Below are 27,113 nucleotides of genomic sequence, written 5' to 3'. Positions count from 1 at the left end.
GTCAATGGAATTCTCTGCCACAAAAAAATGGCTGAATGTTTCAAGAAGCTGTTAGATGTGGCTCTTAAGGTCAAAGAGATCAAAAGGCATGGGGAGAAAGTAGAAATTAGGGAATGTGTTGGATGATTAGCCAGATGATCCTATTCTCTACAATTCTACATTAGTGTGGTAGATGAAAATCATTAGACAGTCCTTTGAGAACAGGCTACTGTGTTAAAGCCAAGATGTCATTTATTGCATGATAGCGATAAGGTACAAGATACATTGATATGATAGATGTGTTACTCAGACAATGAGGAAACCAGTCTCCTTCTACATCCAGAGATATTATGCTTTTCCCTAGCCAAGTCCATGTGGTGTCATAACACGGGTTAATGCTTAATGCTCTTTTCAGCAGAACTGCTGCAGGCAGGTCACAAATCATGACCCTTGTGCCTGAAAAAAGGTATTTTTACTCATTTTTTACCCCCAAATGTTTCATAAACTTGCAAAAGAAGTACAGAATTCTCCCATCCAGGATTAATTGACTGAAGTGGACACAATTCAAATAAACATCAGTTATTTTTATGACCAACAGCTTCTGAGGACTATATTTTCCACTAATTGATTATGAATGGGCAGAAAATTAAATCTTCTCAGGCCCCAAGTCAAATTCATCCTGGTGACTAGGAACACTGCCAAGGGAAGTGGGCATTGCACACTGAGCACTGCGGTTTCATCTGATAAACGGAAGATCACCAGACTGCACAAACAGAAATTTCTGCCATTTTTGAGCTGCCAGCTACCAACACATAGGTTTTGCTCACACTGTGGAGCCGGAAATGAGGATTTCAGACTTTATTTTGAGAGTAACAACCTGTTGTTTTTAACTGGCTATTTCCAATTGCTGTCAGTCTTAGCCTTCCTCAGGGCTAGGAATCACAATATCCCAGGACAGCAATTCACACATACATATGCAGCCAGTCTATAGAATACAAAATAGTGAGACCCACTTTAAAACCAATTTACAGGGAGGCTAGTTGCACCAGCCATACATAAATGTAAGAAAGTTATAAAATTAGATCACTCTGCAATGATACAGCAACTTCAGGTACTGGAGCATTAACCGTGTCCTCCAAGATCTGTGGGCAGCTAGAAACAAATACAGTGGATCTAAGAGAAATGGCACAGTTTAAATATCACTTCAGTGTCTCAGTGCCAGCTCTTACCAACACAATAACAGCAACAGACTTTTCACTGGCAGCTAATCCTGATTAAATCTACATGTGTTATTTGTTTTGGGGAATGTGCATAATACTGTAGTCACGGTAAAATAAATCATTCTGGCATTTTATTGGAACTTATGGTTGGAAATGCTAGAGAACATAAATGTTTAGAGGTTAAGCACTGTAATTTAGATATTTTTCTTCCCAATTTATATTTAATTTATTAAATATTAATAGCTGTCAACTAAAAGGAGCTCTGTTCTTTTCATGTGGCTTAACTATGGACTTTTATGTAACCATTAAAATAATTTTAGTCAGTGAGTTTTCAACAGAAGAATTGCTTTAAACAATTTTATTAGAAATAAATGCCTAGCTTACTGAAGCATAATGATGAATGCAGAACATGATCCAACCATTTGAAAACTTATATCCTTCCAGCCTAGTTTCTTCAGTATTTTGTTTGTATACCTCAGTTGCAGTCTCCACTTAACAGAAAGATGAGAATAATTCTTAGGTACTGAATTGCACTATTTGAAATGTAATGTTAAGTTTGAGAAAGGCTGTGGAAACATTCTAAAAACTAAAATGACTGCAGGATTATTGAGAAGGAGTAGGGGTTGTTGAGATGAATAGGACAGTTCTTGCAAAGAGCCAATGCATGCATTTTACATGTGCTTCTGTGCTGTGAGATTCTATGATAAAAGAAACATGTGCCATGGCTTAAGCAAAAAACCTGTGTGGCAAAGGTCAATATTTCAATGCACTGCTTCAAATTTCTCAGTGGATGCAGAAGCTGTCATGATTAATGAGCATCACCAGAAATGTGTGCAATAATTGTTTGGAACTTTTCTTTTATATGCAGTCAAAACCTGTTCAAACTAAAGAGTTCCCATTGCAAAACCTGCCATGGCCCACCTCCACATGACCCCAGTTTTGTCTACTTCACCAAACTAGAACTAATATCATTTGAAGAATCAATATCTTTGATCAATGCCTTTGATTTTCATGGCTCTGTTATATGTTATTATTTCATACAGGGGCCACCAAAGATATGGGCAAAATGTTGGGAGGTGATGAAGAAAAAGACCCTGATGCACAGAAGAAGGAAGAAGAGAGACAAGAGGCCCTTCGTCAGCAGGAAGAAGAGCGGAAGCAAAAGCATATTAGAATGGAAGCTGAGCGAGAAAAAGTGCGGCAACAAATACGAGATAAGGTAAGCAATGTTAATTTTTTTTGCAACAATTAATGGATAAACTGTTACCAATTAATTTTGTAATAAATATGTTAGTGAAAAGTAAGATCCTTAACAGAAGAATGGAAGGAACAAAACTTAAAAAGTTAATAAATAATTTCCAGCAAAATCATTGTCAAGTAAAACACTGCAATAAAGTCATCCTCAGGTTTCTGGTCTCACAAATACCATTGTTCCCTAGTTTGGCATATAATATGGTGCCTTAATGACGTGGTGCATGTTACGTTTTTAAACTGCCTTTTAACTGAGTGATAGCACACAACTAACATATGACAAAGATCAGTAAATTGATATCAGGGAAAATATATCAAAATTATTAGATTTTCATGTTAACAAACTCACCACTCGTACTTGTACAGCAATTCAACAAAGTTCAGTTCTTCTCATCAAGATTGCCACTTTGCAATTCTGTAAATTAGCTGCCACTCTACATCAATTTATTCACACTATTTTACTGATTCAGCTGTTTGTAATACATTGCTTCATTGCCATTCGTGTTTTACCCAGTTTGTTTTCAATAAATTAACAGTGAAATCTTCATTTGTGCCACCTTTTTTAGACCATTCTAATAGACTACTCCATTCACCCAAATAGATAGTATCACTCCTTTTTTGAAATGTAGATATGAGCACAATGTAGATTGTTATTTTAAGAAGAGTGGAGCAGTCTAACATATGAATAAGGAAGCAGCATCCTATGGTCAGAAATCATATGCAAGAAACTATTGACAAAAAGAAGCAACTATACCCAAATGACACCTAATCAATCTCTTTATAACTTGATATTTATTTGACATCACATAGCCTTGACATCTCTTACCTCGTTTGAAAGAAAGGATAATACGAAATTCATTCATTCAAGGGATGAGGACATCGCTGGCTCAGCCAGCATTTATTTTCCATCCCTAATTGCCCAGAGGGCAGTTAAGAGTCAACCTCATTTTTGTGGGTCTGATATCACATGTAGGCCAGACCACGTACAGATGGCAGTTTCCTTCCCTGAAAGACATTAGTGAAGCAGATGGATTTTTCCAACAAACGATTCATGGTCATCACTAGACTCTTAATTCCAGATTTTTGTTGAATTCAAATTCCACCATCTGCCATGACAGGATTTGAACCCAGGCCTCCAGAACATGGCCTAGGTCCATGGATTAACAGTCCTGTGATAATACCACTAGGCCATCGCCTCCCCCAAAAGTTAATTTAACACGTTGTAATGTCATCTATTAAGACTACAAGACATAGGAGCAGAATTAGACCATTTAGCCCATTGAATCTGCTCCACCATTCGATCACGGCTGATATATTTCTCAACCCCATTCTCCTCCCTTCTCCCCGTAACCCTTGATCAAGGACCTACCTACCTCTGTTGAAAATTCACTCCATGGCTTGGCTTCCACAGCCCTCTACGGGAATGAATTCCCTAGATTAACCATCTTTTGGCTGAAGAAATTCTTCCTCATCTCAGTTTATAGTAATACAACAAATACTAATTTAAATAACATGAATTTCGCTCAAATGTGTTGTGGAGAGAGCTTGACCAATGCAACTTTTGTGAAATTTCTGAGTATTTGGATGTGCTTAGTGAATGATAATGTTTTTGAAAAAATAACCTCAAGTGATTAATTTCCAAGTTAACAGTGTTTGTGGGCTTTCTGGGTTAAAGTACCTGTTATATATTAAAAACAAGCAATAAAAGATATGCCCTTTAAATGTTGTAGAGGAGACAGTTTCAAATCAATAATATTGAGCTTAACTCTAAGCAGGCATCTGCATTAGAATCAATCAATCTGCACTAATAGCTTTGCTCATAATTTAATGAAGTGGTAAGTTCATATATTTTGCATTGGTGAAATGAGTATTTCAAGTCACAATGGCTCTTATATTTTCCTTGTCTTTGAGCCAGGAGACCTGGGTTTACGTCCCATCTGCTCCAGAAGTGTTGATAACATTTCTGAACAGGTTGATTATAAACAGCAATGGGACTCTTGTGGTGCAGTGATAGTGTCCCTGCCTCTGAGTCAGGGTAGCCAGTTTTAAGTCCCACTTGTTATAAATGTGTATAATTACGATGAAGAAACCTACATGAGTGAAAAATATCGACTTGATCCCTTTCTCAGCAATCTACCTGCCACTAATGTGTCTGTCTTGCACAGTATCAAATTACCACCATGCAAAGCATTTATGGTAACATCATACTAATGGGTACAGATTTTGAAGAGGTCTAGCAAATCAAACTGGACATCCATACAGCACTGTGGGCCATTAGCAGCAGCAGAATTATATTTATCTACAATCTGTAACCTCATGGCCCAGCATATCCCTTGTGTTAACATAACAATTGAGCTGGGAAATGAATCCTGCTTCAATGAAGAGTGCAAGGGAATATGCCAAGAGCAGCATCAGGGATATCTAAAAATAAGGTGTCAGTCTGGTGACAACAGATCTGTGCTAAAACAGCAGAAGCATCATGTAAGAGACAGGGCTAAGCAGTCTCACAGCTAACAGATCAAATCTAAGCTTTTGACTCCAGCCACCTCCCGTCATGAATAGTGATGGACAATTAATAGCTAACAAGAGATGAATGCTGAACATATATCCCCATTCTCAAACATCCTCATTCATCCCACACTAGTCACAGGCCTTTGATAAACCATCCTCTATCACCACCCTCTGTCTCCTACTGTCAAGCCGATTTTGTATCCAGTTGCCTAGCTGTCATGTGATCTAACTTGAAAAATCAGTCTATCATGTGGAACCTTGTCAAAGGTCTTGCTAAAGTCCAATTAGACAAATTCTACTGCTCTGCCCTTAACTATTTTCTTGGTTATATCCTCAAAAAGCACAAACGCAATCAAGTTTGTAAGACACAATTTCTTATGCACAAAGCCATGCTGACTATCCCTAATCAGTTCTTGCCTCTCCAAATTCATGTAATCCTGTCTCTCAGAATCCCCTCCAACAACTTACCTACCACTGATGTGAAACATACTGTCTGTAGTTCCAAGACTTTTCTTTGCAGCCTTTCTTAAACAAAGGCACAGCATTAGCAACCCTCCAGTCTTCAGGCACCTCATCCCTGACTGTAGATGTTTATATAGCTCTGCTAGTGGCCCTGCAATTTCTTCGTTATCTTCCCAGAATGTCCTGGGATACACCTGATCAAATCCTGGGGATTTATCTACCTTTATGCATTTTAAGACCTCCAGCACCTCCTCTTCCAACATTCAGACTGATTTCAATACATCACTGTTTATTTTCCCAAGTTCCCTAGCTTACATGTCCTTCTCCACAGTAAATACCAACATGAAATATTTGTTTAATATCTCACCTACCTCCTGTGTTTCCACACGTAGATGGCCTCATTGATCTTTAAGGTGCCCAATTCTCTCCCTTGTTTCTTAAAAAACAGGATAGTGGGCGAGTTTCTCTCTATGCATTGTGCATCCCATTCAACTCGGGAAGACAGCCTATCCTCTTTTCTATCGGGCAGCACTCAAAGCGCATACTTCAAAGATTTTCAGAATCTCTCATCAAGGTTGAAGAGTTACCTTCTTAGGTTTTTATGAGGCTTGCCGTCATCCAGAAACTGTGACTACAAGAGTTGGTCAGGGGGCTTTTGCAGCAAATAACTCACCTTTTGATTCTCCAAAGCCTGTCTACCATCTCCAACACATAGTTTAGGAGTGTGATGAAATATGCTTGACTTGCCTGGATGGGTGCAGTTCCAAGATCAGTCCAGAAGCTTTACACCATCCAGGACAACACACCTCATTTGAATGATACCACATCTACCACTTTCAACATTCAGTGCCTTCATCATTGATACAGAGTGGTAGAAGTGTGTATCATCAACAGAATTTTATGCCAAACTTTTTTAACAGTGTCTTCCAAACCCATGACTTCTACCACTTAGAAAGAGAACGACAGCAGATGAGTGTAAGCTGCTTGGAAGTATGCCTCCAAGTCACACACATCCTGACTTGAAATTATATCAAAACTCCTTCATTATCACTGAGTCATACTTCTGGAACTCCTTTCTAAAGAGAGCTGTGGGTATTCTTATTCTCCAAGGATTGCAGCAGCTCAAGAAGACAGTTGACCATCACTTTCTCAAGAGCAATTAAAAATGGGTAATAATTATTGGTCTAGCCAGTGACACTCACATTCATTAGACAAAAAGAAATTTGAAGCATCCTGGGCAGACAGTTAAAACAGAGGTCAGACTCCTTGGATATGTTAAAACAATCTCGATAACGGTTGAATTACCCAGTAACTTAACTCACAGTGACAGTTATTTCTGCTCATGTTTTCCTGATACATTATCACCTTTACAGACAACCCCGAATTGTACTTTCAGTCTGTTCCTTAACCTTGCATCCATTCCAGACTGTTTTTGTTGTGGTTTCTTTTCTTTTCCTTCAGTTAGGAGGACTGTGACAGCTATTTTCTGGCTCATCTCTCAGGGCAATGCTTTGACCAGTCAAAGTCAACCTGCCAGGTTTAAAGTTAAAAAAAACTTACCCTCAAACAATACTTAAAACATCACAATACTGAGGTTTTCTAATTATGATCAAGTTTGACATCTAAGGGAGTTTGTTGAGCACAAATTGGCTGCTGTGTTTCACAGATTATAGCAGGGAATACATTTCAAGAAGTACTTCATTGGCTTTAAAGTGCCATGTGATATTGGCGGCCATGAAAAGTTCTGTGTGAGTGCAAGTACTTATTTTTCTTTCATATAATGAGGACTCTTGGTTTTTTGTTGTTGTATAAAAGTGTGGTGGGAGTTGAGCTTTTTGGACAAGGTTAATGGGAGCTAAGATAGGAGGGAGCAAGCACCAGGCAGCCAGGACTTGTTTATGCCTCATACCTGGGTGTATTTGGAAAACTAAATATTGACAATATTATTTGGAAGGAATGGGAATTTTGGGGAAAGAATAATGAAGGCTGAACAATGAGGGCGGCACGGTGGCACAGTGGTTAGCACTGCTGCCTCACAGCGCCAGAGACCCGGGTTCAGTTCCCGCCTCAGGCGACTCTCTGTGTGGAGTTTGCATGTTCTCCCCGTGTCTGCGTGGGTTTCCTCCCACAGTCCAAACATCTGCAGGGAAGGTGAATTTGCCAAGTTAAATTGCTCGTAGTGTTAGGTGAAGGGGTAAATGTAGGGGAATGGGTCTGGGTGGGTTGCGCTTCGGCGGGTCGGTGTGGACTTGTTGGGCCGAAGGGTCTGTTTCCACACTGTAAGTAATCTAATCTAATCTAATAATCCAAAGCAGAACAATCTGATCTATGGGAGATGCTGAGCAGTTATAGCCTCACTATTATTATTAATTCACATAGATGGAAAAATTCATCTATTCAGTGTTATTACAAGTTCTTAGATGTGCAATAGATTGCTGGTACATGTTGTAAAATTGCATTGTTAATACCATGAACATATTGTACAGATAAACCTCTAAATATCTTGTATGGTAATGTAGTACTTGCCTACGGAATTTCCCACAAACATCTTTGTTAATATTTTCTCAGTCAAATTACCATTGATGCCTACAAATTCAGCTCTTTGACAAGGATTGGTCAGATGCAATCATCCATTTTGCAAAAAAAAGCACAATAATATCAAAATGGTATAAATCATCTTAATCGATTGCTACCTGAGAACTACCACAGAGTTCCTGCATTCAGACTGGAGTGATTCATTTAAACATCACAGTATTCTTTGTTCTGATTAAAACAACAATCCTATCAAGTCAAATGGAAAATCTCCCAATGTGGTTTTGCGACAGAAACAATAAATCTGATTAACTGAGTGAAGCTGCATCTTCTCCGAATGCTAGAGCATTGCTTCTTCGTCAACACCAGCACCATCATCTCAATTACCAATCAACTTTAGCACCAAATAAAATTTATTTGAGAAGGGATCTTACGTAAAATAGACCATACAAGAACACATTACAACACTTCATAGGTAAACCACTGGATTTGGAGGTGAATGAGTACGTAAGCATGTGTTTGGTACGGAAGATAGGGCTTGCAACTTTGCAATACGTGCTGTCAGCTAAGGATGGTTTACTGGTCCCTGCACAACTTGTGGTATTAACAACAACGTGGGTGACATGTACATGTAATACTGCAACAGACATCTCTCCATCATCCTGCCTTATACTCATAAAAAGTGAGAAAGTTGTTCAGCTCCCATCTTAATCTCAGATGTGACAGTGTAGTTTCCGTGCTCTTAATGCCATTCTGCAAGTCATTTGTCTTATTGGTTCTGACCTCCAGTTCAGCACCAGGTCCTTTCTGAGCTCGAGAGGTGTTGCACAGAGTGTGGCCACTTCAATTCAACCAGTGAAAACACCTCCTTGGTCAAACACTCCCTAAAAGGTGAATGGAAGTTTCACTCCTTATAATGTTGGTCAAGAAATCTCGAAAATGGAGAAAATCCAGGAGTGCTGGGTTTTTTGGTGGGTTCTGCCAAAGTAAAGATCATGTAGAAGTTCCACAGATTCCTGGGACTGGCATCTGAAAAAAAAAAGAAGTGAAGAAATTTAAATGGTAAAAATAGGCTAAGGAAAATCTAAAGTAAATGAACTTAGATACAGATAATATATCTGGTAAAGTTGAATCAAATAAAACTGTGACATGCCAATATTAGTTAAATTTGGTATACTTCTATATCCCTGAATATGTTTCTGACAGCAACTTATCACATGGCCGCGGCATCATGATTGGTGTACATCATAGGATCTTGCACACTACTCCAGGCAGAAAGGCATGCGTTGTGCAGTAGCTCTCCTTTGTGTTTTATCACAATCCTGTACTTCCAGTGAGTGGGTGGACAAATGATTGAAATCAGTTTTCCACACACCGTAATTTTCGGGCTGCTATGACAACTGTTCAGATTCTCACTGTGTGAAGGCTTACCTTTGCTAAGCTGGTATTATTTTAGAAGTTAAAGCTGCTTAACAGGTGCAATGTGCACAATGCAGATGAGAAACATTAAACTCTTGAGAATTGTCACTCTACACAACACAAAAATAAAATTAACATATGATATTTCTTAAACTATAGATGCATCTCATAATAAACTGACAGATGCTAGATATATATATTGAAAACCTCTACACCTCACTTAGGCGGGAACAGAAAACAAAGAAAAACGATTTCATATTACAAGAGGCCAGCCGTAGGAAATGTACAGACTTTCTCTTGTCAATTGCACTCCTGAGTGAAATTGGTCCAAAGTACAAGAAATTGAAGAACAATGTGAAGAGCTGAATCACTGCATTTATATGCAATTAAACGGTTGGGTCTCTCTATAACAGAGAAGAAATCAACAGTGCAGCTGTGAAAGGGCTCTGACAGAACAGGTAAAAAGTGGCGCACTGGGTTTGCTTTCCTGAGGGAAAAAATAAATTGTTCATCCAATACTGACATGGGACAGTTGCAGGACTGGATCATCTGGATGATTTAAGAACACTAAGACATGCCTTGTACTGACGAGAAATAATCTGATATATAGACAGTTAATCCCACATGCTCCTGCCAATTGCAAAACACTAGTCCATTGATTACACTATAATGCTAAGAAAAAATTAGGAGGATCTCAGACTGTTACAAACAGAAATACTTTACTTAATCTATAAAGCAATCCTAACTTGAATTTGACTATTTGATAAATATTTTATACCCTGTTTTTCTGTTACAGATGCTGGTAACTAGTCATAACAATAATAAGTTGAATTTCTATAACATTTTTAATGTGACGTAAATATTCTGAAGTGTTTTACAGGATTGCTATCAGACAAAAAATGACTCCAATATGCATTAGATCATCTTTGGACAGGATTCCAAAAGCTTGTCAATAAAGTAGGTTTTAAGAAGTTACTAAAAGGAAGGTAGAAACAAGGAGAGGTTTGGAGGGGAATTTCAGAATTTAGGATGTAGCAAGTTGGAGGGAGAACTGCCATCGGTGACATGTAAGAGATGAGAATTGAAGGAACACAGAGATTTCAGAAGTTCTGGGGTAGGAGAGGCAATATATGAATGCAATTTATTATAAATCCATTGGTTTGGTGTTAAATTTTGATATATAAATTAAATCTTATATTATAGTAAACATACTGCACCAGCAGAAACTTCCAGCACCTTATGAATTCTTAAGGCCGAATCTATTAAGCAACTGGGGCCAGACTTTTACCAGTCCTTGGATAATTGGCTCAGAAGCAGAAAAGCTAACGAAATGGCATGGGAAGGTTTGCTCAATTTGTTTTAAGAAGCTGAGAAATTGGAGATGTTGTAGGCCGTTCAGCGGCTTGAGCCTGTTGTTTCATTCACTAAGTTCAAAGCATGCCAGATTGTCAGCACAACTCCATTTTCCTTCTTGCCTCCATAGCTCCCTCCAACACATTAGACCCCTGTGTAGATCAAAACTCTTTCTGGTTCAGCCTTGAATATATTCAATGACCCATACAGACTCCAGTGCTCTCTGGGATAGAGATTACAGATATCAATCAAGCTGTGAAAGAGGAAATTCCTCTTGATCTCCATTCTAAATGGTATTTTGAAATAGTACTATTGGAATTAGCAGCAAGAAAATGGGAGTCCAACTGAACCACATAGTGGTCAATTAAAATTCTCTTCACATCTCTCCAAAGATTGGAAAGAGTGTCCAGTGAAACCTGGTGGTCCCTGTCAGTCGAGATGGGGTTGTGCATTGTTTGGTGATTGGAAGGCTCAATATTGGCTACTGCCATTGCAATGATGCTGCCTGCCCTTAGAGACTAGTCCCCACCCACACCTCTTCAAGAACTCCTGATCATTGGTACACTCCTGGAGCTGTAGCCTCAGCACCAATAGCCTTGGCATTGCTGAGCTTGCTTACCATTGGGAATTTAGCTCTTGGAGACAGACCTTAATGATGGACCACAATCCTGTTTGCAAACTACTTAAATGGTGATCACCAGAAAGAATGCCTTCCCAGATCATGTCATTGGCCAAAGCAGTGCGATCACAAGAAGTAATCTCAGGTCACAATGTAACCAGGTGGATTAAAATGTGAACCAGAAAGTCATTGAAGAGGTTTGAATCAGTGAAGGGAATACAGCCTTTTTAATCTGGGTTAAAGTTTATAGTTTTCTCCATTTAATCAATCTTTCAGGCAGGAAGAGTTAATCAGGCCATATTTTGGGTAAATGAGAACTCTGTACAGAGTGGTAATAACATCTCTGCCCCTTCTACCAAAGTCCCCATCGAGAGATAGTAAAGGTCTATATCTTATATTTTAAAAAGACAATCATTGAGATGTAGAGATCATACTTAAGTCATCTAACTCAGTTGCTTGCTCTATAAATTAAAAGCATTAAATAGCATCAACATAGTGTTCGTGCTTTTGTTAAAATGGAACAATCAAGTGCATGAAATAGCATCATTAATGCATTTATTCTGTGTTGGATTAGATTTGACACAGGGAACAATGAGTGTTGATTTTCAGTGAGGTTCGACCTGCTGCTCTTGGATGATCATAGTTAGATCACTAAGCAAATGCAAACTGAAATTGCAATTTTACTCCATGCTTGTAATTTCCTGCTGGTTCGAGACAGAGCCAACATTGTCTCCTGAGAATTCTTTCATCCTCTACCTCAGTGAGTACCATTTTTGTCAGTCAAGGGGAGAAGCTTCATTCTGCACCTCACAGAGCACATATTACTCGGTCTCATTTCAAAATATATCAGTCAATTAGAAAACACAGTGCTACATTTGAAAATAGGATCACATGCTAGATTGGAAATAAGGAACTTACATAATAGGACAGATATTAGAGAATACAACAGAGAATTGAAGAATGCTAATCAGATTAATTTAGAAAATGTTAAATAGTTATTTGATTTTCAGTACTACCTTTCAATAACATAATAAATGCATTTATTTTCATAATCTAAGTATTTATTTCAAAACTTTACTGTCAAACTCTGCCACTGTGGATTTGATTCAAAGTCAGTGTTATCAGAAATCTTTAGTAACCTGCAGGGGTGGTGTGTGTATGGAATGAGCTGGCAGAGGAAGTGGTGGAGAATGGTAAAATTACAATATTTATAAGGCATCTGGATGGGGACATGAATAGGAAGGGTTTAGAGGGACGTGGGCCAAGTGCTAGCAAATGGGATTAGGTCAGATTGGGATGTCTATTTGGCAGAGATGAGTTGGGCCATAGGGTCTGTTTCCATGCTGTATGACTCTATGATTCTATGAATGGCAAAGAGAGATGTTCTGAAGATTTGAGAACTTTTCTAACATGTTTGATACATTCAGAGAATTGCACAAATTTATGTGACTGATTAAATATTGTCTCAACAGTGCACAGATAAATTTTCTTGTCTATTGCTGGTTTGCCTGCAGCAGTACCCAAATCCTGTGCTCTCTAAATTGTTGGAGACCAGACCGATGCCCCAAGTTGTGCTTGGCATCCACTGGAAGACACGGCAGGTTAGGAATTGCCAAGGAATCTTCAACTTTTATCAAGAAGATCCCCTGCTCCCCAGGGCCCTCCAGAAGAGTCTTTGACTCTGCATTAGTGCTGGAGACTTCAGACAGTTCCAATTGACTTACCCAGATAATTACCCAGGAAATGTCAGCCAGAAAAATTCTAATTCCTGGGTATCTACACAACTGAGCTGCCAATCACTCGCATTGACCACTCTTCTACCCTTCCCCAAATCTGATTCTCTCAATAACCCCATAACCTTCCCTGACACTCCATCGATCCTGATAACTACCCACTAACACCCTGACCTGACTCACACTCCTGATCTCTTGTGTTGCCACCATCAGTCTGACTAACCCCCAACCTGACCCAACTACCCCTTCTGACCAACGTAAACCCCAACCACTTCCTGCCAAGAACTGACCACTGACCGCCACCTAAATACCCACTATCACACCAATGAGAGCTAACTACTTCCAACCACTTAAACCCCTGTAAGCTGACCTGACTAGCCTCCAACCTGACAACCCCTCCCTACCCAGCTACTATCTGACTCATCTATCCAGTCCATCCACCTGCCACCCAGCCACCTGCCAGCTTACTCACTAGTCATCATTCTCCCCTACCCATCATACCCATTCATTAACATTCACTCTGGACATTTAAACTTAAATTTATGACGGGTCATGCCATAAGAAAGGACATGTCCAGTTCTACCCCGACACTCCAATTTTACATTGAAGATGTTTGATTTAAGATATAGTCTCCCTTTCTAAAGGAGTTAGCCTCAAAGGATTCTCTCAGAAGCAGCATCAGAATGGGCAAGAGTAGGAGCAGAGCAGCAATTGATGATGTTTGGTGCCATGAGGAAGATCCAGCCCAGTTGTATATGCAATGGAGGAAATATTTACAGATCTGACTCACCAGCAGTAGGATGGGCAGAAAGTCATGTGCCATTTGCCTCAGCAGCTCGTGAGGAAGGACAGGAAAATTGATTGGAGCAAAGATGAGAGATAGGTGTAACAGTAATGAGACAGGGTGTTCATCACCAAACAAGTGAGACTTGTATACTTGTGTGCCAGCTACATCCACATTTATTGCTATCCCTAATTGCCCTTGTGAAAGTGGTGATGAGTAGATTTCTTGAGGCACTACAGTCCTTGCAGTGTGGATACACTACAGTGTTATTGGGGAGAAGGTTCCATGGTTATGATCCAGTGACAGTGAAGGACCTGCAATATTGTTCCTCATTGGGATGATGTGTGGCTTGGAGGGGAACTTTCAAAAGCTTGTGCTCCTGCAGCCCTTGTCCTTCAGGTGGGAGAGCTCATCCATTTGGATGGTGCTGTCAAAGCAGCTTTGGTAAGTTATTTCAGTGATCTTGGAGACGGGATACACTGCTGTTACTGTGTGATGACAGCGGAGGGAGTGAATGTTAACGGTCATGGACATGGTGCTAGTCAAGCAGGTTACTTTGCTTTGGATACTGTTGAGCTTCTCGAATGTTGTTGGAAGTGCTCTCATTCAGTCAAGTGGGAGTATTCTGTCACACAGAAACATAGAAATGGAACAAGCACAAGCCATTCAGTCCTCCAAGATTGGTCCACCATTCAGCATCAGAGTCAAAACCTGTGGTACTGGATGCATACAGCCAGTCAAGCAGCATCTGAGGAGCAGGAGAGTCGATGTTTCGAGCATAAGCTTTTCATCAAGAACGTGATGAAGTGCTTATGCTCGAAACCTCGACTCTCCCACACCTAGGCTGCTGCCTGACTGGCTGTGCTTATCCAGCGCTACACTTTTTGACTCTGATCTCCAGCATCTGCAATCCTCACTTTCTCCTACCATTCAAATTGACCATTACTGATCATCCAACTTAGTATTCTGTTCCCGCTTTGTCCGTTTACCCTTTGATCCTTTTATATATGAATTATATCTGACTCCTTCTTGAAAATATTCAGTGCTTGTCCTCAACTGTTTTTTGTGCCAGAGAATTCAGTGGACTCACCATTCTCCTGGTGAAGAAATTTCTCCTCATCTCAGTCCTAAATGGTCTACACTATTCCCTTAAACTGCAACTAACAGTTCTGGACTCCATAGTCATTGGAAAAATTACTCGTCTAATCCTGTTACAATCTTATAGGTTTCTATGAGATTTTCCCCTCATTATTTTAACTCCATTGAATATAGTCCTAACCAGTCCAGTGTCTCTTCATACATCAGTCCTGCCATCGCAGGAATCAATCTGATAAATATTTGTTGGACTCCTTGCATAGCTAGAGCATCCTTCCTTAGATAAGGAAACCAAAACTGTATGACAACTTCAGGTGTTTTCTCACCAAGACCCTGTACAATTGCAGCCATCCTTATTCCAGTAGTAAGATTCCTCTTGCCACAAAGGCCATTATACCATTTGCTGTCTTCACTGCCTGCTGCATCTGCATGTTTATTTTCAGCAACCGGTATACAAGGCTACTCAGGTCTTGTTGCATTCTGTTTTCCCACTCTATTGCCATTCAGATAACAGTCTACCTTCCTGCTTTTGCAACCAAAGTGGATAACTTCAAATTAATTTGCATTATATTGCATCTGACATGCATTTGCTCAACTTGCCCAAACCACACTGAAGCATCTTTGCATCAAGCTGACTGTCCAACTCAGCTTAGTGTCATCTGCAAGCTTGGAGATATACATTTAGTTCCTTATCTAAATCAGTAAACATATTGTGAAAAGCTGGAGTTCAAGTACTGTCTTTCTGACTTCTGGAAAAGCAACTTCTGCAACTGAAGTCACTTTTGAAATGCAGTCAATGTTGTAATACAAGAAATGTAGCATTCACCTTGCACACAGCAAACTCCCATAAAAAACATTGAGATTAACTTGTTGGTCATTTTTTTCTAATGTTTATTAAACAACTAATTTTGAACAAGGGATCAAAAATATTGCTTGCACATGTTTAGATCCACCTGAGAGGGCAGATGGAGTCAGAGTTTAACATCACATCTAAAAGACAGCCCCTCTGATAGTGCAGAACTCCCTTATTCCTATAATGGAGTGTCAAGCTAATTTCTGTACTCAAGCAGATTTTGAGTCCCCAACAGAAAGCGAAGAGTTAATGTTTGTGAAATGCTCAGCTTTACAAGGTGTTGCATGAAAGAAAATATGTCTGGGTAATCATCAACCAGTTTAGCGAACTTTGTTCTATTCACCTAGATGGATCAGTCATTTATTTATCTGGCACTGTCTGTGGACAGTGTTATCAGGGTGAGATAGCAGTACCAGATGCAAAGCTTTGCAATAAGGGTATATGCAGCTAATATTTGAGCTGGCAGAGAAAGTGACTAGGCAGCTGTGGCTTCAAGACTGTATCTCAGCTTTTCTTTACTGTAAGTTTTATCTATCAATTCTTAATCCCCTGCATTTTAAGCTTTGGAAAAGATTGTCAGTGTTCAGATGTCTTCTTGAATTTATCTAAGGGATTTCTGAATTGATCTTTCCTTCCCATCATTGCAGCACATTTTTTTGAGTTATTCTCAGAGTTTTAAAATTCATTTATATATTTCCTCTCTTAACTACCTCTTTCTTCTTGCACATGTTACTGTATCCCTGAATCTATGAATAAAATGAAAATAGGCAGATCCATTTGAGTGCTTTTAACACTTTAACACTCAACTAGAAATAGGATCAGCTCATATCTTAAGTAAAAACCAAAAGAACTATGGCTGCTGCAAATCAGAAACAAAATCATAAATTGCTGGAAAAACTCAGAACTTAGAAAGGGGTTACTCGACCCAAACATTAACCTGATTTCTCTCCACAGAGGAGAAAGTGAGGACTGCAGATGCTGGAGATCAGAGCTGAAAATGTGTTGCTGGAAAAGCACAGCAGGTCAGGCAGCATCCAAGGAACAGGAGAATCGACGTTTCGGGCATAAGCCCTGAAGAAGGGCTTATGCCCGAAACTCGATTCTCCTGTTCCTTGGATGCTGCCTGACCTACTGCGCTTTTCCAGCAACACATTTGCAGCTCCTCTCCACAGATGCTGCCAGACCTGCTAAGTTTTTCCAAAGGACCAACTCCTGCTTACCTGATCAGTTTCCTGGAATTATTCCAAACTAAAATACTTCTAAGGTCATTAAAATAATCTGTGCTGAGATTTCTTTTTAAATCAGGGCATGATCAGAAGGCTTTATCACACACCATCATAATGTAACTGGATACAAACTATTTATGGAATTGTATTCTAAGTACCGCGTTCTAGGTATTGGCTGCCTTACCCTACGTTTCTACAATTTGCACAGAGTTGAGTGAAACTGTACTCATCTGCATGAGCAGAAAATTGCAAATTTTGTTTCAGCCCATTCCGTTTTAGGTATGACCACCACCAACTGAAGAATATATTTCTCTTACTAAGATATTTCCCCAGGCTAACTTTCAACTGGTCATTTACTCATGTGCACGTTAATTTGCAATTTTCCACTCACGCAAATGAGTACAGTTTCACTTATCACCATGCAAAATGTAGAAACAGAGGGTAAGGCAGCCAATACCCAGAACACAATAATTATAATACAATTTCATAAATAATTTGTTTGCAGTTACATTATGATGGTGTGTGATAACGCCTTCTGATTATCCCCTGAATTTAAAAAAAACTCTCAGCATAGATTCTTTTAATGATCTTTTGAAGTATTTTAGTTTGGAATAATTCCAGGAAACTGATGCAGGTAAATAGGAGTTGGTCCTTTGGAAATCTAATGAGCAAATTGAAGTGACATATTATGATTGTGAGTCATCTCGTCTGTTGTGTCTTAACAAACACACACATTGAATTTATTTTGTTTTCTTTCCCCAAAACCTAAACTCAAACCAACTTGTACATGATTTATACATGTTACAATAACATACCCAAAACTCTTCCAACTTTTCTCATCATCTATGGATTCTTTCATCTGAATACCTCGTAAAAACTGGCTAACCTTCCAGGTTATGGCACCTCATATACAATTATCTTGTAATTCAATACGCTGAGAGGTTATCTTCAAATAAGCACATTTTCAAGTTCAAAGACAGTCATTTTTCGGGTGTTGCGTTACAATTATTTGAACGTAATGTTTATCCTTACTGGGAGATAGTGAGGACTGCAGATGCTGGCAAGTCAAAGTCGATAAAGTGTGGAACTGGAAAAAGTACAGCAGGTCAAGCAGCATTAGAGGGGCAGAGGAGTCGATGTTTTAGTCAGGACCTTTCATCAAGAGTTGGGAGGGGGAAGGGGGCTGAGAAATAAATAGAGGAAGGGAGTGGGGGCTGGGGAAGGTAGGCAGGATGGTGACAGGTGGACGGAGGTAGCAGGTGATTGGTCCTGACCTGAAATGTTGACTCTCCTGCTCCTCTGATGCTGCTCGACCTGCCGTGCTTATTCCGGTCCACAATTTATCGACTCTGACTTTCCTGCATCTGCAATCCTCACTGTCTCCAAGTTGCTGAAAACCATGCTGTGAAGCCTCTGCTGTTGTAGCCTGTAGTCTGTTGGACTATAACCTGATGTTGTGTAATTTTTAACTTTATACATCCCAGGCCAACACCTGCGTCTCCACATTATGTGGGCCAAGGATGCCAACCTTGAAGGACCTTTCCTCCTCCCTTTTTAAAGATCTCAGTGGGTTTCTCTCCCACTGCAACCCCCTAATCATTTGCTCCCCCATGACCTGAGCTAACCTGTCCATCTTTCTTCCCACCTATCCACTCCACCCTCCCCACTGACCAATCCTAATCACCTCCTATCTGCATCCATCTGTTGCCATCCCACCTACCGTTCCCACAGCCCGACCCCCTCCCTCTATTTGTTTTCAGCCCCCTTCCCCTGCCCCGGTCCTGATAAAAGGTTCCTGACCTGAAACGTTGACTCTCCTGCTCCTCTGATGCTGCTTGACCTGCTGTACTTTTTCCAGCTCCAATCTTTATTGACCTATCCTTACTGGGACAAGCATACCATAGCTTTCTTTAATAAGACTCTTTCATAGCATCATTAAAATACGCATTGTCCAAAAAACTGAATTGAAATGGATCAGCCATATAAATACTGTGGATAGAAAAGCCATCAGATCCTGCAAATCTGTGTTTAGTGACACATCTCCTGTTTCCCTGATACTTGTCCACCATTTACATAGACTCACCTTAGAAGTGTGATCGAACACTCTCCACCTTTATGGATAGGTGCAGGTCCAACACTATTCAAGGAGCTTGACATCATGTAGTACAAAGCTGCCCACTCAAACGATATCCCATCTATTCCTATTTCCTATCCATGCATAGTGGCATTATGTGTACAATCTACAAGATGCACTGCAACAACTCACCCAGGCTCATTCAACAGTACCTTCAAAGTTTGCAATTTCTACCATCAAGAAAGAAAAGGGCAGTGTATACAGCAGAACACTATCCCTTGGAAGTTCCCCTCCGAGCCACACACTATCCTGACCTGGAAATATCTTGAAGTTCCTTCGCTGGTGCTAGGTCAAAATACTGGAACTCCTTTCCTGACAGCACTGCACTACATGAATTGCAGTGGTTCAGAGGACTGACCACTGCCATCTTCCCAAGCATAGTTAGGGCTGGACAAAAAATGCTGTTCACATCCTGTGAATGAAAAGAAATTGGAAGTTTTTCTGGTGTCTGTTCTCTAATGTGTGTGCCTGACATGCATGAATGACAATTGAATGAATGAAACTTTAATTTCAGAACTGCAGGAGGGATATATGCTGTGGGATATATGTTTTCCTTTGGTCCTGATTGGTCACACTGATTTATATCATTTATGTAAATGTTTATGTAGATATATATCTTAATTAAATTATCAGAAAGTTTGAGCATAACCTGACATTTGGGAATGGGCACATTTTCTGAATCTAACTTTTCTATTGTTCCCATGGTGGAAATTCCTCACAGCTGTTCATAACTATTGCAGTCTATCTGTATTGGATACCGTTGCACGTTAATCAATATCCAAAATCAAATAATAGTTCAATCTATGTTACTTTGTAAATGTTGCACTGGAGCCGAATAACATACTTCACATGGATAGAAAATGCTGTGGAATGTATAATCAGACATGCTATTCAATGCTTTTGTGCATTCTGTATGGGGTCATTTTAAAGATATCTACTTTCTTTAAACACTAGTATGGCCTAAAGAAGAAGGAAGAAAAAGAAGCTGAGGAAAAGGCTGCAATGGAAGCACCAATAGAAGGGAGTTTGACTCGTCCAAAGAAAGCAATTCCTGCTGGTTGTGGTGATGAAGAGGAAGAGGAAGAAGAAAGCATCCTTGATACTGTCCTTAAGTATCTTCCTGGACCACTTCAAGACATGTTCAAGAAGTAGTTTATGAATACTTTATATTGTAAATTATTTTAAGTTACATTAATAGGATTTACATATGTTTTGACCACATATTAAAATACATTTCTTTTTCTCTGACTAGAATAAATGCTTCAACTTTTACTGCAATATAAATACAAATGATTTTTTGTGCCTCTCTATGATGTAAGCCATGGTGAGGGGGTTGACATGAGCATGAGGAGTCTGGGAGACCAGTAGGCCTCATATAAACTCCTAACTGTCTCTATTGTAGACTCCAGATATGCTCATGTAATACTGAAATTCTCAACCTCACAACTGGCAGTATTAATTTGTGTTCATCGCTGAGCTTTTCTACTGTATTGCAGACATTATTGAAGTTGCCTTTTTAATTTGCCATATTGCTAAATGTGCTGTGATGTGTGACTTGGTTGTGGGTTGTTACAGAAGAACTTGGGGTGGCATGCAGCTAGGCACCCTGCGTTGTATGTGTGTAAGATCTGACAATTTTCACAGTGATTTCTACTGAGATTTTTAAAAGTTTTATGCAGTCACTTGTTTTGTAGCAAATATCTTGCATGATTTGCTAAGATGGTGAAACTGTACAATATCATAAATGGAAATGCCCTTTTGTTAGAAAATGGCAATTTGCAATATAAGTTGATAATTTTTATGTTGTAAAAATATCCAGCATCATTGCTTTTTGGAGAAGGCATGAGGATCTTTCTGGTTTAATGTACTAAGGTAGCAGTGTCATTTTCTGTACATCACAGAGAAAATATGTTTGTTTAAAAATGGTGAGGCCACCAATGCACTAAATCCAATCCAATTATATCGTCAGCATTGAAAATTATTTCATGATTATCATCAGTCCATGGAACACAGCGCCCAGAAAAATGTTAATTCAACTCCTCCGCCTTTATATTACACAATGCTAAACTGGATAGTGAAAGAAATTATTTCTCAAACATTCCTAAATATTGATGTGCCCAAAGCCTTTCTTGAAGTTGCAGCAGTGGTGTGGGTGTCAGGTCTTTATAACTGTCACTTTCTTTCCACTGTCTTACTACCTTTAGTTCAAGGTGTCTTCAACTGTCAGGAATATGGGAAATGAAGTTTATAAAGAAATTTAGAAATTTGCGGTGCATTGCAAGATAACCAGTCAAGTACTGATTATACAGAGTAATGGACTGCCATCATATTAAAAAAACTTTTTCTTGGACCACTTAATGTTTTGTAGCCATTGATCTAATATTTTATACATTTGTAACTTTTTGAATGTTCTTATTACTTTGGTTACTTTTTGTAACAGAGGCTATTTCTATTATAGGCACTAATTGTCATGCACAGGATTTCAGCAAATTAATACGCATAGGAACAAGACATTCTCAGTGTTTAATGACTGATTTAGCAGAATATTAACAAATCAAAACCCAGCATTCCTGGAGCACTTTCTTATTGGAACTAAAATTTCTGAGAATGAAAATATGGCTTAACATTTAGTTTTCCTTGTCACCTGTCATGAGATAAAGCTACATTAAATTGTTTAATTTAAAAAAAAAACTGCTTAACAATGAATCGAAACAGATTACATGAAATGGGAATTTCAAAAATAAATGCTTCTATTTAAGTCACTTCCTTTGCAACAAAGAACTCACATCAGATATTATTCTCTCCTCAGTTACATACCAATGACATTTTCAGTAGTTTAGGCAAACTTAAGTGAATAGTTGAAGTGTTTTAATATCAATCCATTACAACTGTTCAGCAGTAATGTATTCCCATGTATATAAGACTGATCCATTCTAAATGCTACCACAGAGTGAAAATATTAGCAATTTGTCTTTGGATGTAGCGCAGACTGACTTCTGCTGTACATGTGGATTTTTATTTGATGTTAAGCTTTGCTGCTTGCATATAAGACTGTTTCAGCTCTGCTGAATTTCAGTAGACGAATAGTTGTGTTTCACCTGCATTTCATTTTGCACCAAACCAAAGAGAGTTGTTCTCTATGGATGTCACTGATTTAATTGCTTCCCATGGCATAAAACTAGGTTAAAATTTAGAGAAAATTAGTTTAAAAATCTCAGGTATTGGTTCTTGGATTTCAAACCACTATGCAGGAGAGTTGCTTGTGTTTGTGTTATGCTTGCTGTTTCCCACCGCAGTCCTACTAAAACAAAACCAGGTCTCCATTCAGGAGAATCCTAAGTTAATGTTTAAAGTTAATTTAGGGTTGTTAAGCTTCTTCAGTTAAACTCTTTTCAATAGTTAAAGCCATATCAGTTAGACTGCAATACTAAAGGTAAATTGAAAGGAAACATCTTTTCCTAAAAGAAGAGTGTATTGAATAATTTATACTTAAAGCAACAGTGATGTCTGTTTGTCTATGTGTGAACTTAATCATGCTGTCAAAACATCTGTCTAGTTTCGGACCAGTCTCTGTAACAGGGTAATTCGCTTGGGCTCACGTCTCATTCTCATCAACCATACTCCATAGTAATTACATCATCTTAACCATTTGGAAATGTGATCTGCTTTTAAATGTTGAACTTCCATTGTACAATACAATGGTACACATAGTGTATGTATTTACAAAAAATATTTATGAAAGCCATGCTTGTTCTTCAGATGTTTGTAACACTAAAGCTAATATTCACTAAGTTGTAGAAGAAATGCACGTTTAAAGGTGTTATCTTTACTGATTGTGAATTTCAAGTAAAGATGCCACAGGGTTAAGAATAATGGAAACTGAACGCGTTCAACCTTATTCTCATCTGGTGTGCCTCTTCGTTAGCATTATAATTTCAAAGTGCTGAATTTGAAGGTTTTTTTTTTAAATTGGCTTTAACAAAGTCATTAGACATATTTCAGTGTTCTGCATAAGGAACTGTTAAGAAGTCTTAATACGATAGTTACTACATTCTGGAAGCTATGTTGAAATGTAAAATTGTAACATATTTAAAATAACTTAATCTTTCGTTTCTGTTGTGCCACTTTATTTCTTGCAAGAAATTAAATTGAATATAGTAAGGTTGAATAGGTTCAGTAATGATTATTTTCCATAGCAAGCTAGAAGAGTTAACCTTTGCAGCCCAGCAAAACTTAAAATTCTGCGCTCTGATTTATGAGAATGTAAACTTTGTCCATCTGATAGAAGACTGTAATTTCACTGCATGTCATAAATGTGTAAATCACTGTAGTACTGTCACAAACTAAACTCATTATTCTTTAAAATAAAATGATTTATAAAAACAGTTATTTTGCTTTCTTTGTGGAAGAGCCAGATGTTTTTGACAATGTTGGGTTTAGAAGAGGTTAAACAATTGACCACCTGTTCCAAGAGCCTTTTAAATGAGGTAAAATTGGAACAAACCAAACTGCAACATATTTATAAAGTTGAATTTTTTTGTGTTTCAATTTGACGATTTTAAAAATATCTTAGCATATTTTTCTACATGCCATTACATTTACTAAGTCCCTAATATTTGGTAAAGATGTCAGTTCTCTGTTAATGGCAATACTTCAGGCCAATTGCACAATACCTAAATGCGCACTATAATGAGTAATGAAACGTCAGTGAACAATCCAACATCTGATCAAATCAGTGCTGAGTCCACTGCTTTTTGTCATTTATATAAATGATGTGGATATGAATATAGGAAGTACGGTTCGTAAGTTTGCAGGTGGTATAGTAGACAGTAAAGAAGACTATCTCAATTTACAACAGAGATCATATGGGCCAGTGGACCGAGGAGTTGAGTGACATGTTGCATTTTGGTAAGGCAAACCAGCGCAGAACTTGTACAGTTAATGGTAGGGCCCTAGGGAATTTTGCTGAACAAAGAGACCTTGAGGTGCAGGTACATAGTTCCTTTAAATTAAACAGATAGACAGGGTGGTGAAAACGGCATTCGGCACGCTAGCCTTCATTGGTCAGAACATTGAGTATACAAATTGGGACGTCATGCTGTGGCTGTACAGGACGTTGATGAGGCTGCTTTTAGAATACTGCATACAATTTTAATCGCCTTTCTACAGGAAGGATCTTGTTAAACTTGAGAGGGTGCAGTAAAGATTTACAAGGATGTTGCTGGGCCTGGAGCTTTGAGCTATGGGGACAGACTGAATACGCTGGGGCTTTTTTCCCCTGGAATACTGGAGGCTTTTTCATCAGATAGGGGAGTCCAAAAGCAGAGGGCATAGGCTTGAGATGAGAGGGGAAAGATTTAAGAAGGACCTGAGGGGTAACTTTTACACAGAGGGTTGGGTGTATGGAACAAGCTGCCAGACAAAGTGATGGAGGCAGATCCAATTACAACATTTAGAAGGCATCTGGATGGGTTTATGATTAGGAAGGATTGAGAGGGATATGGGCCAAATGTTGGCAAATAGGACTAGTTCAGATTAGGATGTCTGGTTGGTGCAGTCAAGTTGGACTAAAAGGTCTGTGTCTGTGCTGTATGACTCTATGACTATGAAATACATAATACAATACATTGTTTTACAACAATAATAAATAAACAAAGCAAATTATTTGAGCTGCTAGTCACAAAGGAGTCAATCCTGAGTTGAAATTAACTGACATTAATCCTGGCTGGCTGTGGTGGAGGGTTTTATATCTTGAACACACATATTGGATGATGTCTGATCCAATGTATGAAAGATGAGCTCTGGCAGATCTGCTGTCTTACTAACTGGCTCAGTGGCATATCCCTTGTCATCACTGATATTCCCCACAGTTGGCGTTTTGTGTCCATTGCACTTCTTCTACTCTGTCATCTGCAACATTGTTGTAAATGTGTGCTTCCATATTAATTTGAATGTGTTGCTTATTTTGTATATGTAGAGACAAAGAGAATAGTAGAAATATAGCATGAACAATATATATGATTTGACAGTTAGCTCGAGCAATGTAAATGCCACATTTGCAATATAATATTATTAATAACAAAAATGTTCTTTCTTGATCCTGGTCCCACAACAAGAGGCGTATGAGGCAGCTGAAGCATGTTTGTACCTCTGATACTGTAGCTTACATTTTCCTCATGGGCAATAAGCCTGAAGCCAAAGGCATTCTTGAACTTGCCTTGGGATTTTTGAAAGGATTTTCAAATTGTTAATTAACCTGAGAAAATGCTGGAGAAACTCAGCAGGTCTGGCAGCATCTGTGGAGAAAGAAGCAGAAGTAACATTTCGAGTTCGGTGTGATTCTTCTTCACACGCATTCTCTCTCCATAGATGCTGCCAGACTGCTGAGTTTCTCCAGCATTCTCTGTGTTTGCTTCAGATTCCCAGCATCTGCTATGATTTACCTTGATCATCAACATGCTTAGCCAAAATGGGAATATACTTCCTGTGGCCATTAAATTCTGGTTTGCAACTCAAACCTAAAACTTCTGGTTCAGAGGTAGAAATGCAATCACTTTGCCACAACAGCTGCTCTTCAAAAGTATTTGCTAGAAGTGAAGCGACTCCATTTTTAATTATGATCCAAATTAACACTGGGATACATTCATCTGCAGTTAGTGGCAAAATTGCAAGCATGTTACTCATATTTGATTTTATGTTTTTAATAAAAATAGAATATAGCGAGTTTTGAGAAGATTTGTAGCCCAGATTGAAGTTCTGTAGGCTTGCTCGCTGAGCTGGAAGGTTCATTTTCAGATGTTTCATCACCATACGAGGTAACATCATCAGTGAGCCTCTGGATGAAGCACTGGTAGTATGGCCCGCCTTGTATTTATGTGTTTGGTTTTCCTTGGGTTGGTGATGTCATTTCCTATGGTGATGTCATTTCTTGTTCTTTTTCTCAGGGGGTGGTAAATGGATCCAAGTCAATATGTTTGTCTCTGTTTGGCTTGGACAAACAGGCAGAAAACTAGCCATCAGGACACATGAACTCACCGCAAAAAGACATGAACTACACCCACCAGTATCCTTACATACAGATGAGGAAGGACACCACTTTGACTGAGACAACACATTCATCCTAGGACAAGCCAAACAGAGACATGCATGAGAATTCCTAGAAGCTTGAATTCCAACCGGAACTCTATCAACAAACACATTGACTTGGATCCCATTTACCACCCCCTGAGAAAAAGAACAGGAAATGGTGTCACCATAGGAAATGACATTACCAACCTAAGGAAACCCAAACAAATAAATAGAAAGCAGGCCATACCTCCAGTGCTTCATCCGGAGGCTCACTGATGATGTTACCTCGTATGGTGGCAAAACATCTGAAAATGAACCTTCCAGCTCAGCGGGCAAACCTACATCCAAAAATAGGATAGACTAGAAAGCTTTCTTTAAAAAGGTTATTTCATAAAGACTAGATGAAAGCCATGAATTCTGCAAAATGAAGTGAGATACTTCATTAAAAAACATTAATTTAATTTAATTTTAGCATGTTTTATGCAGGAAATCAATATTATAAAAATTGGAAGAAGTATTATAAGTAGAATAAGCAATGTGAAAGAAGACATATTTTAAAACACAAGTGAGAATACTTGGAACAAGAAAATGACACTTAATTTAGCAAGACCATTCTATCCATAGCCCACATACAATCTGCACGATCAATAACAGATTGCTCTTTTATAGATTCCCATACAGACCACAATGCCAAGCAATTTTGGTAGATAGGTTGGGAGTGGTGCCTAAGGAAAGCATTAGCAAATTTTTTGAGTAGCTTATTTTACGAAGTTGAAAAGTATGGCACTGGAAAAGTATGGCAGGTCAGGCAGCATCTGAGGAGTAAGAGAATCGATGTTTCGCGCATAAGCCCTTCATCAAGAATGTGATACTT

General features: G+C 38.9%; 1 protein-coding gene across 1 annotated transcript; it reads left to right on the top strand.

Moving 5' to 3' along the window:
• The first annotated feature begins 2,223 nt into the window (after positions 1-2,223).
• On the top strand, positions 2,224-23,556 carry LOC122556703 (complexin-2). Its single transcript, XM_043703759.1, has 2 exons — positions 2,224-2,418; positions 20,126-23,556. Exons 1-2 carry the CDS (start codon positions 2,224-2,226, stop codon positions 20,321-20,323), a joined length of 393 nt encoding a protein of 130 aa, XP_043559694.1. The 3' UTR covers positions 20,324-23,556.
• Positions 23,557-27,113: the final 3,557 nt, after the last annotated feature.

This window comes from Chiloscyllium plagiosum, chromosome 14, assembly GCF_004010195.1.
Source record: "Chiloscyllium plagiosum isolate BGI_BamShark_2017 chromosome 14, ASM401019v2, whole genome shotgun sequence".
Classification (NCBI taxonomy): domain Eukaryota; kingdom Metazoa; phylum Chordata; class Chondrichthyes; order Orectolobiformes; family Hemiscylliidae; genus Chiloscyllium; species Chiloscyllium plagiosum.
This window is presented reverse-complemented; position numbering and strand designations above follow the sequence as displayed.